Source organism: Trichomycterus rosablanca, chromosome 10 (genome assembly GCF_030014385.1).
Source record: "Trichomycterus rosablanca isolate fTriRos1 chromosome 10, fTriRos1.hap1, whole genome shotgun sequence".
Classification (NCBI taxonomy): domain Eukaryota; kingdom Metazoa; phylum Chordata; class Actinopteri; order Siluriformes; family Trichomycteridae; genus Trichomycterus; species Trichomycterus rosablanca.
In genome coordinates this window covers 37,064,468-37,079,348 of record NC_085997.1, presented here as the reverse complement: position 1 = coordinate 37,079,348, position 14,881 = coordinate 37,064,468, and the positions used below count along the sequence as shown (strand labels likewise).

Here is a 14,881-nt window from a genome sequence, read left to right as displayed (position 1 = left end):
GACTTGGGTTACACGCGCTTCTCTCATGCACACCTGGTGCGTCTTTTACTCCAGGATCCAGTAGATACAGACAAGCACATTATGAGAAGAGATCTCAGTCAGGAACGAGTTATTAATCTCAGATTAAATATCCTGTTATTTCCTGATGAATTTCTCCGTGAACCTTTTTGTTTATCAGTCAGTCAGTTCGGGGAGAGTAAGTACGGTTACAACATTATTAATCACAATAATCACAATAATAATAAAAAGGCTTGTTATAACATTAATTATGACATTATGGATGGAATGTTATGGATTAATATAGAATAATTTTAACACACACAGTTTAGTAAGCTAAAATAATTTGTGGTTCAAATTTATTGATTGTAGTCATTAACCCCAAAACATGATTGTTATCTATCTGTCTGTCTATATTGGTCTAGATCTGATATTGCAATTGCAATATTGCCCTCACTTCTTTGCAGACTTTATGCATTGCATTTTTTGTTAATAAAACATTTTCATTAATGTGTGAGATGCTGAATATATAGGCAAGGCAACTGTATGTTGGTCCATCTGAAAAGTATGCCTAACGCTTGTTTATCTGTAATAAACATTCCAGAGGAATGCCACAGAATCACAGGTTTGTCTTTATTAATTAAGATTAAAACTAGAAAGTAATAAAAATGAAAAGGATTATGTGAACAGCAGACAGAATATCCCTCCACATACAGGTAGTGGCCATTATCTTAAAAAATTAACAAATGTTTTAAATAAAACAGTGTAACATTTAATACACGTTCTGCAACTTACTGTTTCCATCAAGATCATATGTGATGCGACCCAGTATTGAAGCCAAATGTTCAGGCTCTCTGCATGATCACTGAAAATAAAACAATGCAACAAGTTCATTTCCTTGTCCTTATACTTTAGTAAGAACATTCATATTTATACACCCTTAGCACCGACACCCACCTTAAAATCAAGCAACTAAATTTCGAGCCATGTCTGTTTTATATGCTCCACCTGAGGATCACACTTTGCAGTTTGTTTCTCCAGATGGACCTTGTATAGATCATTTACACCCACCTTGAAAGAAAGAGACAAAAATAGCATGTTATGATCAAACAGCTTTTTGTGTTCTAGATATTTCAGATATTTGGTAAGACATTTTTACTGTTCTAAGCTGAGCTCTGGTCCCTCATCTGATTTGGAACTGCCCATCACATTCTGTTAGAGGACAGTCATACACATTATCATGGTAGATCAAATGAAATTATCATGGTAGATCAAATGAAATGTTCTATGTTCAACATATACTGTACCTCTGTAGGCCTCCCAGTATCATCCCACTCTGAGGGAGCGGAGATGGTTTCTTTATTAAAGAACATTATTTATATTCATCAGGATTTAGGGACATTTAAATCACTAACAATTGCAGGAGGCTTGAAACCACACCACCAATCACTGGAGAGATGGCAATAAAAAGTGTTCGGACTGTACCAATGCAGTTCTTAATATTCCACAGTTTATGCACTACAAACTAATGATTTACATGTAATGAAGAGCCTTGAACAGTCTTTCCTTTCATTTTATCTGCTTCCATGTGCATCTGATTCCACTTGATTTACACCTAGATTGAGTAAATTAAAAAAAAAAACCGTGTAAAATCGAGACAGATGTTACAACTGACATATTAAACATTATTCTGCTAAATGTTAAATAATGGTTAACAAGTTTTTTTTTATATATATAATTTAAACTCACACATTAACTCTGTAAGCATTTTTTTTTTTTTTTGCCATTTGCGATGTTCTTTTTTTTATGGACACTGCTGTATTACTTTTATGTCTACAACATTTTCATTATCTGCAAACGCAAACATTAAAATTTACAGTTTTATTAGTGTACAATATGACGGACTACCTTTTCTTTCATTCACATCCATGGTGAATCCATTTATCACCACTCCTGTGAACGCGCTTCTGCTGGGTTCAATCTACTCAGAATTGAGTAACCAAACACTGATCCGCTTTTCTGGAACCGAAAACTCTGGCTACGACACTGCAAATCAACTCCGTTGAGTTCAGGGTTAAGTTTAAAGTTTGGTAAACCCGCTTTCTGGAATACCCCCCAGGACTTCTGGAACAATGTTGGACAAATGAATCCAAAGAATTATTTGGGCACAATAACAGAAGACATTTTTGGCATAAACCAAACACAGCATTAGAGCAGATGAACCTCATACCAACTGTAAAGCATGCAGGTGGAAATGTCATGGTTTGGGGCTGCTTTGCAGCAGCAGGGCCTGGCAAGTTCTCCATTATAGAATCCATGATGAATTCTTCACTGTATCAGAGGGGGCTTGATAAAAATGTAAGACCATCTGTTCAAAAAATGAAGCTGAAGCAGAGGTGGACCACACAACATGACAACGACCCAAAACATTCCAGTAAAACCACCAAGGAATGAATCAAAAGAAAGAAATGGAAAGTTCTGGAATGGCCAAGTCAAAGCCCGGACCTTAATCCTATTGGGATGATGTGGGGTCTTCACACAGCTGAAGAAATCATTTAGTGGTGCAGAAAGCTGTATAAGTACAGCTGATCAGACCTCTCTATGCCCATGATAACAAAGCAAGTTCCACTGCACCTATTAAATACCACACAGAACAGTCGTCTCTTGTCAAGGTTGGGAAGAAAACACAAACTGTGATCTCACACTGTGTAAAAAATTGCCCACATGGTCAGATGTGATCCAAGAACCTCCAGAAAACAGATCAGCACCTAAATTTAAACCTGAGTGACAAGAACTGGCACCCATGTCATTAGGTGTTTGAAATCATGGTAAAGTCTTTATTTTACACTGCACTCCACAACTGTGTAATGAAGTCTTAGGCAAGTAAACGCATCCCTCACAGGTACAAACTGATAATCTGCTAAATTTAGCATGTAAAACAAGAACAATGAAAATGGAGGTAAACAGCAAACAGTATGGGTGATGTGTATGAATATGAATTCAAAATGTGTTTCTATTTACAAAAAACAATAAAGCTGAGCAGAAAAATCTTTGCTTTGTAAGTTTGTAATTCAGGACAGCAAACAAATCGTATTTCTGTTTTTATTGTATTTTACAAAATATCCCAACTTGGGGTTTGTCAAATGCAACAACATGACCAGTTTTAGCTGCTAGTTATAAAAACAATGCTATTCACATTAAAAACGTTCAGAAAGCACAACTGGACTGATAACATATTTATTTGAAATAGAAATACACACGTATTTCATTCTTTTCCTACTTAAAAAGTTACATACACAATGCAGTTATTTACACTTATTTACTGTTATAGAGTGTTTTGTTCTTACTCATGGTACCATTTTAAACAACATTGTTAAATTTGTGTGTTTATTTGTTCATTAGGATTTTAACGTCATGTTTTACACTTTGGCTACACTCATGACAGGAACGATAGTTACTCATTACACAAGGTTAATCAGTTCACAAGGTTATATCAAACACAGTCTTGGACATTGTTAAGTAAAATGCACAAAAATTGCAAAAATGAACTTTTTTTTATTATAAAACGTTCTTCAGATCCACTTTATTTGATATTCTGTACATTAAAGTTTATTAGTCAGTATAATAACCAATTTAAAGTCCTAATATCACAGTAAGTGATTAAGGTGAACTTTATGATACTTATATATTAAGTCCTTTTATTTAATTTTGTGTAATAAAAAAATCTACCAGCTACTGTTTAAAATCTAGATTCAGAACTCTGAACTGGCCCTGCTCATATTGTTTATGTTTATACATTACTGCTGCGTTCACTGTGTTGAATTGTTAACATTGAATAAAGAATAAAGTTGTTCATATGAAACTCTGTGATGTGTTTTATATTTGATGGAATGCTGGTTGGTTATGGTTAACAGTTAACTGACGACTAATAACAGAAATCCACAACATTTGTGCCTTCTAGAAACAAAATCCACTGAAATTAAAGTAATTAAAGAATAATTCTAGCGTATTCATTGAAATCATTAATCAAGACTTGTAGTGGAGATGCTGCTTCACTTTGCACATTTTTTCTTTGCGTTATGGCATAAAACATCTGAATCTTGAATAAGATCACAAAAGACCACAAGCTCACTGTAAAAACAGATAAATAATTCAAAACATTATTGTACAGATTGTATAGATGCAAAATATGTAATAAATGCTGTATATACATGGAAATAAATTAAAAACATTACAAATGGAATTGAGACACATCATTAATTTTGTTGTGAAGCATTACCCCAACACTAGACACTATATATGGTAGCCTACCTATTTACATCAGTATTTCATTTTTTGTTTTTAATTACTCTATTCATGTTTTAATTAAGACGCCTAATATTTAAACATGTTGGAAACAACACACCTCTGTACTGCTCATCACAGTTGCAGATTTTGTGGCACTGTTTATGTTTATAGATGTGAATTCTGTGATGCACAATACAAATCTTAACCTGCATTAGTTCATGCATCATCAGACTGTTTTTACTGATGATGACCTGTTATATTATTCCTGATCTCATGTGGTTTTATTTCACGCTAAAACAAGCCTGGTTATAACACAGTGACATCAGAACATCACACTGTTTTTCCGACTTTCGATCTAAGCACAAATATTTCAAATTCAAATGAATGATATTATGTACTGTAAAGGGTGAAACATAAAGAACCTGGTTTTTAATCTTTTGGATTATTTACTGTCTTGGACTATTTATGTCTTTTTTTTTGGCACAGTGGCAAGTCTTAACCCGTCCATGCTCATACAGCACTCATAACAGTGAGTACTAACAATATATACTAACAGTAAGTACTAACAATGGTTGCGAACAATGGGTACTAATAATGTACTAATAATAAGTTTTAACAATATGTACTAACAATGTGTACGTATGAGGAGTACTAATAATGAGTACTAATAATATGTACCAATGTGTAATTTAAGTAATTTGGTATTTAAATTGTAATTGGTGAAACTTCTTACCTCTAGAGACTCTGAGGTGCAGTTGGTGCTGCAGTATAAAGTGCATTCATCTTGATTGTTTGATTCCTGTATGAAAACATAAAAGCATTTATTTTTGTGATATATGAGAAATGATGACTGCAGAGAAACACTGATTTCTTTTAAACTACATTCCTGCTCATTTTATTTTGGTTCTGCAGTGATTAAATGGATTGTTATGACCGAGTCTCAATCTTAAGTGTTTACATGTTAAGTTTCTTTTCTCTTAAAGGTAATTTATTGACGTACCTGTTTACAGCTAGATCATGCAGGTAACTCTTTATTTGTAATATAAGACAGCAAACGGCAAACACACTTTCAGATGGTAGAACTATAACTGTCAGATCCTTCACATTTCGTTCACCATTTCCTGATAAATATTAAAAAAAAATCTCAATGATTGAGACTATAAAATAAACAATGTTATTAGAATCATTGATTTATGGATGTGATACGATCGATAAAACTACTTTTATTACTTAATTTAGTCACAAAAAATGTTTGTGTGGTTATTAGTTATTCTGACTAGAATCAGACTAGAATGTTATGTGATGAGGTGTTATATGATGAGGTGTTGTTATGTGATGAGCTGTTATGTGATGAGGTGTTATGTGATGAGGTGTTGTTATGTGATGAGCTGTTATGTGATGAGGTGATGTTATGTGATGAGGTGTTATGTGATGAGGTGATGTTATGTGATGAGGTGTTGTTATGTGATGAGGTGATGTTATGTGATGAGGTGTTATGTGATGAGGTGATGTTATGTGATGAGGTGTTGTTATGTGATGAGGTGCTGTTATGTGATGAGGTGTTATGTGATGAGGTGATATGTGATGAGTTGTTGTTATGTGATGAGGTGTTATGTGATGAGGTGATGTTATGTGATGAGGTGTTGTGATGAGGTGTTATGTGATGAGGTGTTGTTATGTGATGAGGTGTTATGTGATGAGGTGATGTTATGTGATGAGAGGTTATGTGATGAGGTGTTGTTATGTGATGAGGTGATGTTATGTGATGAGGTGTTATGTGATGAGGTGTTATGTGATGAGGTGCTGTTATGTGATGAGGTGGTGTTATGTGATGAGATGTTATGTGATGAGGTGCTGTTATGTGATGAGGTGTTATGTGATGAGGGGATATGTGATGAGGTGTTGTTATGAGGTGTTATGTGATGAGGTGATGTTATGTGATGAGGTGTTATGTGATGAGGTGATGTTATGTAATGAGGTGCTGTTATGTGATGAGGTGTTATGTGATGAGGTGATATGTGATGAGTTGTTGTTATGTGATGAGGTGATGTTATGTGATGAGGTGTTATGTGATGAGGTGATGTTATGTGATGAGGTGTTATGTGATGAGGTGATGTTATGTGATGAGGTGTTATGTGATGAGGTGTTGTTATGTAATGAGGTGCTGTTATGTGATGAGGTGTTATGTGATGAGGTGATATGTGATGAGTTGTTGTTATGTGATGAGGTGATGTTATGTGATGAGGTGTTATGTGATGAGGTGATGTTATGTGATGAGGTGTTATGTGATGAGGTGATGTTATGTGATGAGGTGTTGTTATGTGATGAGGTGCTGTTATGTGATGAGGTGTTATGTGATGAGGTGATATGTGATGAGTTGTTATGTGATGAGGTGTTATGTGATGGTGTTGTTATGTGATGAGGTGTTGTTATGTGATGAGGTGATGTTATGTGATGAGGTGTTATGTGATGAGGTGATGTTATGTGATGAGGTGTTGTTATGTGATGAGCTGTTATGTGATGAGGTGATGTTATGTGATGAGGTGTTATGTGATGAGGTGATGTTATGTGATGAGGTGTTGTTATGTGATGAGGTGATGTTATGTGATGAGGTGTTATGTGATGAGGTGATGTTATGTGATGAGGTGTTGTTATGTGATGAGGTGCTGTTATGTGATGAGGTGTTATGTGATGAGGTGATATGTGATGAGTTGTTGTTATGTGATGAGGTGTTATGTGATGAGGTGATGTTATGTGATGAGGTGTTATGTGATGAGGTGTTATGTGATGAGGTGTTGTTATGTGATGAGGTGTTATGTGATGAGAGGTTATGTGATGAGGTGTTGTTATGTGATGAGGTGATGTTATGTGATGAGGTGTTATGTGATGAGGTGTTATGTGATGAGGTGCTGTTATGTGATGAGGTGGTGTAATGTGATGAGATGTTATGTGATGAGGTGCTGTTATGTGATGAGGTGTTATGTGATGAGGTGATATGTGATGAGGTGTTGTTATGAGGTGTTATGTGATGAGGTGATGTTATGTGATGAGGTGTTATGTGATGAGGTGATGTTATGTGATGAGGTGTTGTTATGTGATGAGGTGCTGTTATGTGATGAGGTGTTATGTGATGAGGTGATATGTGATGAGTTGTTGTTATGTGATGAGGTGTTATGTGATGAGGTGATGTTATGTGATGAGGTGTTATGTGATGAGGTGATGTTATGTGATGAGGTGTTATGTGATGAGGTGATGTTATGTGATGAGGTGTTGTTATGTGATGAGGTGCTGTTATGTGATGAGGTGTTATGTGATGAGGTGATATGTGATGAGTTGTTATGTGATGAGGTGTTATGTGATGAGGTGATGTTATGTGATGAGGTGTTATGTGATGAGGTGTTATGTGATGAGGTGTTGTTATGTGATGAGGTGTTATGTGATGAGGTGATGTTATGTGATGAGAGGTTATGTGATGAGGTGTTGTTATGTGATGAGGTGATGTTATGTGATGAGGTGATGTTATGTGATGAGGTGTTATGTGATGAGGTGTTATGTGATGAGGTGATGTTATGTGATGAGAGGTTATGTGATGAGATGTGATGAGGTGATGTTATGTGATGAGGTGTTATGTGATGAGGTGTTATGTGATGAGCTGTAATGTGATGAGGTGTTATGTGATGAGGTGTTATGTGATAAGGTGCTGTTATGTGATGAGGTGATATGTGATGAGGTGCTGTTATGTGATGAGCTGTTATGTGATGAGGTGTTATGTGATGAGGTGTTGTGATGAGGTGTTATGTGATGAGGTGTTATGTGATGAGGTGTAATGTGATAAGGTGCTGTTATGTGATGAGTTGATGTTATGTGATGGTGTTGTTATGTGATGAGCTGTTATGTGATGAGCTGTTATGTGATGAGGTGTTATGTGATGAGGTGATATTATGTGATGAGATGCTGTTATGTGGTGAGGTGATGTTATGTGATGAGGTGATGTTATGTGATGAGCTGTAATGTGATGAGGTGATGTTATATGCTGAGGTGTTATGTGATGAACTGTTGTTATGTGATGAAGTGTTATGTGATGAGGTGTGATGAGGTGTTATGTGATGAGGTGTTGTTATATGATGAGGTGTTATGTGATGAGGTGTTGTTATGTGATGAGGTGCAGTTATATGATGGTGTTGTTATGTGATGAGGTGTTATGTGATGAGGTGTTGTGATGAGGTGTTATGTGATGAGGTGTTGTTATGTGATGAGGTGCAGTTATATGATGAAGTGTTGTTATGTGATGAGGTGTTATGTGGTGAGGTGTTGTTATGTGATGATGTGATGTTATGTAATGAGATGTTATGTGATAAGATGTTTTGTGATGAGTTGATGTTAATGTGCTGTTATGTGATGTGCTGCTATGTGATGAGATGTTATGTGATGAGTTACTGTATGTGATGAGTTGATGTTATGTGATTAGATGTTATGTGATGAGTTACTGTATGTGATGTTACTGCTGTAGATTTTACTCACGTGTTTTTAGGATCAGCTCGACTAACAAAGCAACAGTGTTCACAATAATCAGAGTCACTGCACCAAACATGTACACAAACTTACGATCTGTAATGAGACAGAATGATTAATTATTATTATAAATTTGTTTAATTGAAACATTTTAATTAAATTAACAATAAAATGCATAAAATAATTAATTATTCACAACCCAAGCAGCTAGTATTTTAGTGGCATTGCCTTATATTTAATAAATCATACTGTACAATTCCACTATTCCTCTATTTTCCTCGAATTCTAAATTTAAGCTGTAAAATACAGTTGATTGTTTAACAGATTTTTGTCAAAACTTTAGTACTTAAATGTTCACAATGAAAGTTAAATACCTGATGACTGAGCTGATGACTGAACTGATGACTGAACTGATGACTGAACTGGGTGGCTAAAAGCTTCCATCAAAACCAAAATGTATATATATACAGTCATACAGATCCAAGCATCCCGGTCTGCAAAATGGGTAAAATACAAATACATTCTTACACAAATTTCATAAAAAACATCCACCACAAATCTGCTGATTAATCATTAAAACATCGACCACAAATTTTCTTTGTAACCTCAATTGCAGTTGTTTAGGTCACATAATCCTCCATCCACCACTGGCTGGTGAAAACGAATGGCTGACAACCCCACAGGTCATTGGGAAGGGTAATAGTCAGTGACCGCTAGCATGTGGGGGGTGCAAATGGGAAATTACTAATTAAAAAAAAAAAACTAAACGTGCAGCCAGTAAAACAATTAAACTTTAAAACTGATTGATTTATTAGACCAAACTTCTCAGCCCAGCATAACACAAGTGGTTAGAAGGAAACGTGTTTAATTTGTTTATTTGTTTATTAGGATTTTAACGTCATGTTTTACACTTTTTGGTTACATTCATGACAGGAAACAGTAGTTTATCTTCACACAAGGTTCTTCAGTTCACAAGGTTATATCAAACACAGTAATGGACAATTTTGTATCTCCAATTCACCTCACTTGCATGTTTTTGGACTGTGGGAGGAAACCGGAGCACCCGGAGTAAACCCACGCAGGCACGGGGAGAACATGCAAACTCCACACAGAAAGGACCCAGACCGCCCCACCTGGGGATCGAACCCAGGACCTTCTTGCTGTGAGGCAACAGCACTACCCACTTAGCCACCATGTTTAATAACACATAAACAAAAGAAGTTATGTATTAAACTGCAGTTAACACAGACAACATTAAATGCTTCATTACTCTTTAGTAAAAGATTTAACATAGAAGGCAGTACTGGGTCACAGCCAGAACACTTTACTTTTGGGTCACACCCAGTACACTTTACACTTCACTTAATGACATTATTAAAAACTAGAACACTGCCATTATTTTTATACAGGGAAATTTTACAGACTCACATCAGAAGCGACTTCCTTAACATTTGGATGTAACTAATTTAGCTCTCCAAACAGAAGTCATGGTATATTTAGATGCTATAAGAAACATATCCTGTCCTGATTAAATATCTTCTAATAATGTATGATCTAATATTTTGTAAACTAGATTATGAAAGAAAACTTTTATTCTAGGGCTGTCATGCGATATTTTTTTTTAATCGCGATTAAAGAGCCAAATTAATCGTGATTAATCGAAATTAATCGCAAACTAATAATTAAGCAAATTTGAACAGTTATGCACATTTTTATTGCAAGAACCATTTCTAGATGCAACACCAGTGATGTAACTAGGAGCTCATGGGCCCCAGTTAAAAAAAAAAAAAAAAAGTTGGGCCCCTTCAACAAATTGCATATGCTGATGGCTGAACAGAATGAATTAAAAGTCACTCAGAAGTTACAATTCCTGCCTCTGGTATTTTTAATGCACAGTTTTACCTTTTAAAAAAAAAATTGTAATATAATAAAAATGACTTGGCGAGTGCTTAAGCTTTCTGGCTAACCCAGAAATCATCCTTTCAAAATATTTTAATCTAATATTATGCATCAATAACAAAACACAGATATGATTATTTCATAGATCTATTAAGAAAAGCTTTTAATACTGTGTTGTGCAAAAACATGACTGGGAAATACTGTTCTAAATTACCATTTAAACATCTATAAATACCTAAAACAATAAAGTTACCAAACGTTATATTTAAGTTATTAACTGTAGCTGTAAAAAGTGTTATTTAATACAGTCCATGCAAACACTTACTCCATATAAACATCAGATACGAATGTGTTTTAAAAAAAAACTACAAACATCACAAATATAAATTATGTTTATAGCCATGTGATAGAATAACCTGAATAAACTGTAGAGATGAAACATCATGCAGTTTCACTTCTGTCTCACACAGTACCTGAGGGAAGGGAGGTGGAGCTACGCGGTTTTGATGGACAGGTCTAGCAGCCAGTGGAGATACTCGTTACAAAGATTGCGTGATTTCATTCATCTTTTCATCAACATGTAAAAATAGTAAAAAACCGCTAACAGTAGTTTTTCATCGGACAGCGACAATAATTTATTACTTTTTTCTGTTTGACTGCGCTGGCGGGTCACAAGTAATGCAGTTTAAAACAGAAGATGCGGCCCGTATAAAACCAGATCCGGTGTGGACAGAACACCCCGGACTTTATACATGCTGCTTTATACAGTCCAGTGTGTTCCGTGTACGGTTCATGCGCTTTACATCCAAATAGTTAGATTAAAAATTTTAATCTTGATTATTTTTTTTAATTGCGATAAAAATTTTAACGCGTTAATCGCGTTAATTAACACGATTAACGACAGCCCTAGTTTATTCTCTTTCAGTGAAACATAATGAAATATGACTGATTCTTACCTTTTACAGTTTTCAGAAATGTATATTGAAAGCAGACTGCCAGTAATAAACCCAAGACCTCAGAGATTAAATATAATGATGTCCAGCACAATTCTGCAAAAATATTTCAGTTTGCATGTGTGAAACTCACATTTGTGATATGTGGTGTGCATTTCATTGTGTATGTATTTATTATAAGTGACAGTTTTTAACTGTTGTGACTAGGAATGTCCAGTAGGGAAAGCGGCATGGTTTGGGCGGGCTAGATGTTACTGTTTGTCGCTCTGTCTGTGTCTCAGACTTGAGAGACATTTGTAAAGACAAGCCATGACTCCTTGTGTCTTATTGTTTTCACCCTGTTTACAGGTGATATCATCTGTTTACACTGGCCTGAGCTCAGGGGTGTAACACACGTAGCACTCTATTTAAAACTACGTATTTATTAAACTTGTTACAGACCAGAATCCTGAATTACCACAAAACTCCTACAAGATCCTGATACTACATTTTACAAAATTTCACTTATTTAAAACATTGCAGACAATGCAGGTGTAAATGCAACAGAGTCTGGTGAAACTCTTTACTTTTTATTCTATTAACACTTGTTATTTACAGATGTAGGTGTTTAGGTGAGTAAGCAGTTTTACACCTGTAACTTATCAGAAAGCATAAGGTTAGCATGTTCTTTCTCTAGCACAGGTTTGAAGGGCACTAATTGTTTTAAAAAGATTTTAAAAGATGCTGATTGGCAAGAAACAACTATAACTTTTTTATTTAGCGCATTTAATTTGTCTTCCGCTGCTGAGAGATACCACATTGCATCCGAGGAGAGCACGTCGCTGCACACGCCTCTTCCGACACGTCTACATCCCTCCTCTTCTCACCCCTGCACTCTGCACAGACGTCTCTTTCACCAGGGTCCTTACACAGCATATAAAGTATGTATAGCTGTATGTATAGCTTCTCTGTACTATAAATGAGTGACTGCTGGCTGCTAAAAAGAAAAGCTAAAGGAAAACCAGCATCTCACCTGCTTTATAATACCTCCTGTAAGCTGGTCAGGGTGTTTTTTTAGAATTACAGATAGTAAGGCTGTTCTTAAAGATGACTAAAAACTTACCAATATCAGCTTTAATTTATTACCTTCTGATCAACAGGACCTAAACCTCTCAGCTATCATTACCTACACAGATATGCAGTGGAGTTGAGGAGAGGGGGTTTGTCAAATGAAAAAGAAAATATTAATAATTTTTAATGCTGCAAATGTGAATATGTCTAAAAAAGGCAGGTTTGAAGTTGTGAAAATTACTCCTATATATTTATTTATATGTTATTTATATATTTATTTTCCATTCACCTACTTTTATATCTGATGTGTAACAACATGCCACAGGTTCCCAGTAATGAAACTATCAACAGGGACAACCAAGCTGAAAAACAGAAAGTTAATCATATTAATGTGGTCCAGATTGCTGGAAAGATTTAATTTTATCATTTTATCAAAAGTATTCATATTGGTAACTGTGCTGATACAGTAAATTTATATACACTCACTGGCCACTTCATTAGAAACACCTTATTCTGCTTATTCATGTAATTACTGAGCCAGTCGTGTCAGTAGCACAAAATAATAAAATTCAACTGACACAGATCAAGAGCTTCAGTGAATGTTCCAATCAAACAAGAATGGAGACAAAATCTGATCTGTGTAACTTTTACTGTGTCATGATTGTTGGTCACAATCTGCTAAACTCCTGGTCTTAAGAGTTTACACAGAATGATACAAAAAACAAAAACATCTACTAAACGGAGGTTCTGCAAGGAACATTCACCACTGACCATAGCAAAAGTGTGGAAAAGAAAAGCTTTGACTGAGGGAAAAGGGTTTCATTCTGGCTTTACTAGCAGTGGGATACAGTGAGTGTCAGGTTGCTCCTCAAATTTAAAAATATGGTGGTTCATTAAAATAGGGTCAGGCAACAGACACAGGAGACAATAAAGCTTAAGGCAGGTAGAGGGTTAAAAATGACTCTCCACTGACCAGGATAACTGCCAATTTGTTCAAACGATGCTCTACAATGGAAGCTGGGGTAAATCTCAGTGGTTAAGGTACAGTACTGGTAATCAGAGAGTTGCTATCGTTATAATTAGGGATGCACATAAGTGATGCGCAGGTGCGCATGCGCGCTCAAAATTAACGATGCGCAGCATGTATTACAACGAGAAGCACGTTTGCGTACCAAAAGACTAAGTTGTTTTCAGTTTGCACAGACGGAGCTGCAGTCAACGTTGTGGTTTACAACGGAGCAGTTCCCAAATTGCGTCAGATGGTTGCGATCTGGGATTCCCTTGTGCAAATTTTGTGTACCGCCCACACCCTGGAAAACTGCGCCAACTGCACCCCCCCCCCCCCACCCCCCACACACACACACACCTTAAAAAAGCTAAAAAAAACCTCTCGCACACACCAAAGGATATGGGTGATAGAACTTTTGGGAACTGCTAACTGAGCTACTAAGCTAACTGTTCGCGTCACAAACACACTAATGTGTACTACATAGTGCACTAGATAGTGTGAAAGACAATAGATTTATGTTCCCTACATAGTGCACTAGATTGTACATTAGAAAATAATTTATGTTCCCTAAGTAGTGCACTAGATAGTAAATTAGACAATTGGTTTATGTTCCCTACACAGTGCACTAGATTGTATATCAGATAACAGATTTAATATGCGATGAGGAACAAAGTCTGTGTCGCCTGCGTGTGTGTGTGTGTGATTTTATCTGACTTGCGGGAATCAGGGAGCCGCCATGTATATACGCATACTATATATAGACAATTCATGTCAAATCCAAACTTGCAGAAACACAAACAGTGAACTACTGAATCAACTGAGCCAGCTCGTTTGGCCTAACTCTTTAACACGTCTGAGATAGCTTTAAAACTCTACATTTTTGGCATTTAGCAGATGCTCTTATCCAGAGTGACTTACAGAAGAGCTTCCACAGTGAACATTACCTTACTCTAGTTTAAGTAAACAACAGTCCAAGAATACAAATCTGCTGAAACCTGTTAGAACTAAAGTTAGTGTTTTGTTTTTTTTCAAGAAATGAATAAGAGCATTAGTTAGTAAGTTAGTGCATGTCAGCTTAAGTGCTCAGTAAAGAGGTGATGAAGGTTTTTAATCATTTTTTAAAGACAGCAAGAGACTCAGATGTTCGGACAGACAGAGGAAGTTCATTCCACCA

At 35.9% G+C, this 14,881-nt stretch overlaps 1 protein-coding gene across 1 annotated transcript in view; it reads right to left on the bottom strand.

Moving 5' to 3' along the window:
* Nucleotides 1–3,085: 3,085 nt before the first annotated feature.
* The window catches only part of LOC134322022 (uncharacterized), a 33,166-nt gene continuing 21,370 nt past the window's right edge, over nucleotides 3,086–14,881 (bottom strand). The window contains exons 4-10 of the mRNA XM_063003893.1: nucleotides 12,992–13,060; nucleotides 11,652–11,744; nucleotides 9,171–9,290; nucleotides 8,806–8,892; nucleotides 5,285–5,405; nucleotides 5,018–5,083; nucleotides 3,086–4,128 (exon numbers count right to left, since the gene is read on the bottom strand). Coding sequence (XP_062859963.1) covers nucleotides 5,020–5,083; nucleotides 5,285–5,405; nucleotides 8,806–8,892; nucleotides 9,171–9,290; nucleotides 11,652–11,744; nucleotides 12,992–13,060 — 554 coding nt within the window. The 3' untranslated portion in view covers nucleotides 3,086–4,128; nucleotides 5,018–5,019. The remainder of the gene's footprint in view (nucleotides 4,129–5,017; nucleotides 5,084–5,284; nucleotides 5,406–8,805; nucleotides 8,893–9,170; nucleotides 9,291–11,651; nucleotides 11,745–12,991; nucleotides 13,061–14,881) is intronic.